The following is a 2,962-nucleotide window of genomic DNA, read 5'->3' as shown; positions in this document are numbered from 1 at the left end:
CTTCATGCGGGGCCATGGCACGTACATGGGGGAAGAGAAGCTCATCGCATCTGTGGCCGGCTCTGTGGAGAGAGTAAACAAGCTGATCTGTGTGAAAGCCTTGAAAACCAGGTACAATGGTGAAGTAGGAGACATTGTAGTGGGGAGAATCACGGAGGTTCAGCAGAAGAGGTGGAAGGTGGATACCAACACCAGGCTGGATTCGGTCTTGCTCCTCTCGTCCATGAACCTTCCAGGTGGAGAGCTGAGGAGACGATCTGCAGAGGACGAGCTTGCCATGCGGGGCTTCCTGCAGGAAGGAGACCTCATCAGCGCAGAGGTCCAAGCAGTGTTCTCTGACGGAGCCGTCTCCCTGCACACGAGGAGCCTGAAGTATGGAAAACTAGGCCAGGGCGTGCTGGTGCAGGTCTCTCCCTCCCTGGTGAAGCGGCAGAAGACTCACTTCCATGACCTGCCGTGCGGCGCCTCCGTGATCCTGGGCAACAATGGCTTTGTCTGGATCTACCCAAGCCTGGAGCACAAAGACGAGGACGCAGGGGGCTTCATCCCAGACCTGGAGCCTGTGTCGCTGACTGATCGAGAGGTGATATCCCGGCTCCAGAACTGCGTGGTCTCACTGGTGACCCAGAGGATGATGCTGTATGACACCAGCATTCTGTACTGCTACGAGGCGTCCCTTCCGCACCAGATCAAAGATATCTTAAAGCCAGAAGTAATGGAGGAGATTGTGCTGGAAACTCGCCAGAGGCTTCTAGAGCAGGAAGGATGAGGAGCAGCTTCCGGGATGGGATTGTGTGCTTGGCTGCAGTGGTCCTGGGAAGTGCAGGGTCTGTTCTGGTCCCCACGTGCAGCCCAGACAGCATCCCGCAGACTCCTGACTCTGCTCGGAGCGCAGTTGCTGTCCCCACCCCCAGTCCAGGCCTGCTTTCTCATTTGGGACGAGGGGCTTGGTGGGTGAGCGGTGCCTCATGAGTCCTAGCAGAAGAAGGTAATGTTAGGTCTTTGGGATGCACAGTGTCCTCCTGGAATAGCATAGAGCAGCCTTTGTCTTCCCTCACTCATGAAGTTGTCTTGGTGCAAACCGTGGTGTCCCTGAGCCCCAAGCGGTCTCCACTCCTCCTCCTCTTAAGGCACAAGTGCACAAGGGAGAGTGCGCCTGGTAAAGCTAATCCCGAAGCCAGATGGAGGAATGAAGCTAACCCAGCAGCCCTTGCCTGGTTGAAATCTCATTCGATCCTTCGAGCGACAGATTCAGGGGACCCACAGCAGGCTGCCAGAACCTGCCCTGCCTTCGAGGGTGTTTACGAAGCCGAGTTCCTGTGAACAGAGAACACAAATGTCCTGGGCCCATTGTCCTTAGGGTGCTCTGATAAGGGGGAAGAGAACAAAGTAGGAAAAATGGGAAACAGCTGTTTTATAATAAAAGAGTGACACAGGGTTAAAGACGAAAAAAAAATGCTTGCTGTGGAAAGTGGGTATGGTATAATTTGGAGGGAGGCTCTAGGAGATTTGCTACAGTGTTGTTTGTGGGAAAGTCCTGGAGGATTTAAGATTCCATACTGGAAAGATTAGACCACTTTGTAGGGAACAGTGACGCCTTCTGATAAGAGAGAGCATCTTCTGGCAGTCTTTCAAATAATCAAATCAATAGGAGAAAACCCCAGGTAATGCTGGGAAAATTTCTAAACATGAAGAGATAAGCCAGACCATTACATCTTTCTTTCTACTAGGAAGGATTTTTATAAATCAGAGCCATGTCTTTTAAAGTACCATTAAGTCCCAATTCAAGTCCATTAGTTTGGGGATCTGCAGATGACATTTTTATTGATGTGACCTCATGCTTCTCTCAGAGACACTCCCTCATCCAAGATTAAAAAAAAAAAAGAAAGAAAGAAAGAAAGAAAAAAAGAAAGAAAAAGAAAAAGAAAAACTAAATCCATACCTTACCATAGGGTTTCTGGGTTAATATTGTGATCAATTACACATTTTCTTCTTTTCCTGACCTCAGCTGCCCCCAAACAACCACAAGGTAAGAAAAAACGCAGTCTCTGAGGAAAGTGATTGCAACGGGTGTGCGTAAGGTCTGTGGTCTCTCACTTAAGTTTCCCTAAAATCTGAAATATAGTAGGCAAATGATTTCTGAATTGTTGCACAAGTGAATAAAAGATATTAGGTAATCTCTTTTGCAGGCTAAGGAGCTAATGAAAGATTGGCAAATGAATGTGGCAGGAGGAGTTGTCTATATTTTGTAAACTTCACAGAAGGGAAAATACCAAGAGAAGAGAGAGATCTGCTCTTTTCTTTGTGTCCTGTTGCCTCTTTAGGGCTGCAGTGTGTAATCCTGTTGCTGTTATAATCCTGTTGCAGTTCACCATGTTCCAATTTTGTATGCTCTTTAGATGCCAAAATAGGCGTGCTGTGTCTTCTTGGATCTGCTCTGCCTGGTTAGATGTTGTCATCTCTATCCAGAAAGAATGGATTGGATCCGGAAAAGACTTTATGTTTGGTTTCAGCCACAAGGAGTGGAGCATTTCAAACTGGGGATCTCAGAACGTGTTCCTGGGCTTTACTAAGTTCAGAAGCTTCCATATCTTTGAATTAAAGGTCATTGCTGGCCACGTAGTCCTCATTATTTGCTTACCAGATCTTAAAACCATGATTCTCCTCTGAGAATTAATGTAGTAAGATCCAGTCCTAATTCTCAACTTAGGAGAAATTAGAAAGCTACCATGTAAATTGGGCTGTGAGTGCTATGGGAACAAGGATGCAGACAGGGAGAGAGCTGTTAAACTGGATGTGAACATGGTTGACTTGTGATGGAAAAGTCTGATGAGAGGGGTATTTTCTCTCCAGAAAGCCCACAGTGTAGTCCTGAGGAATAAGGCCTTGGGCATGAGGATCTGGATTTAAATCCTTGATCATCTTGGTGAACTTAGGCAACCACTTGTCCACAGAAATCATT

The 2,962-nt window shown here is 47.3% G+C and overlaps 1 protein-coding gene across 1 annotated transcript; it reads left to right on the top strand.

Annotated features, from left to right (window-relative positions):
- Window positions 1-6: 6 nt before the first annotated feature.
- Window positions 7-1,102, top strand: LOC101568617 (exosome complex component RRP4). Its single transcript, XM_012516906.2, has one exon. The coding sequence runs from the start codon at window positions 26-28 to the stop codon at window positions 767-769; it is 744 nt and encodes a 247-aa protein (XP_012372360.2). The 5' UTR covers window positions 7-25; the 3' UTR covers window positions 770-1,102.
- The last annotated feature ends 1,860 nt before the right edge of the window (window positions 1,103-2,962 follow it).

The sequence above is a fragment of the Octodon degus genome, unplaced genomic scaffold, assembly GCF_000260255.1.
Source record: "Octodon degus isolate 3935 unplaced genomic scaffold, OctDeg1.0 scaffold00131, whole genome shotgun sequence".
NCBI classification, from domain to species: Eukaryota; Metazoa; Chordata; class Mammalia; order Rodentia; family Octodontidae; genus Octodon; species Octodon degus.
This window is presented reverse-complemented; position numbering and strand designations above follow the sequence as displayed.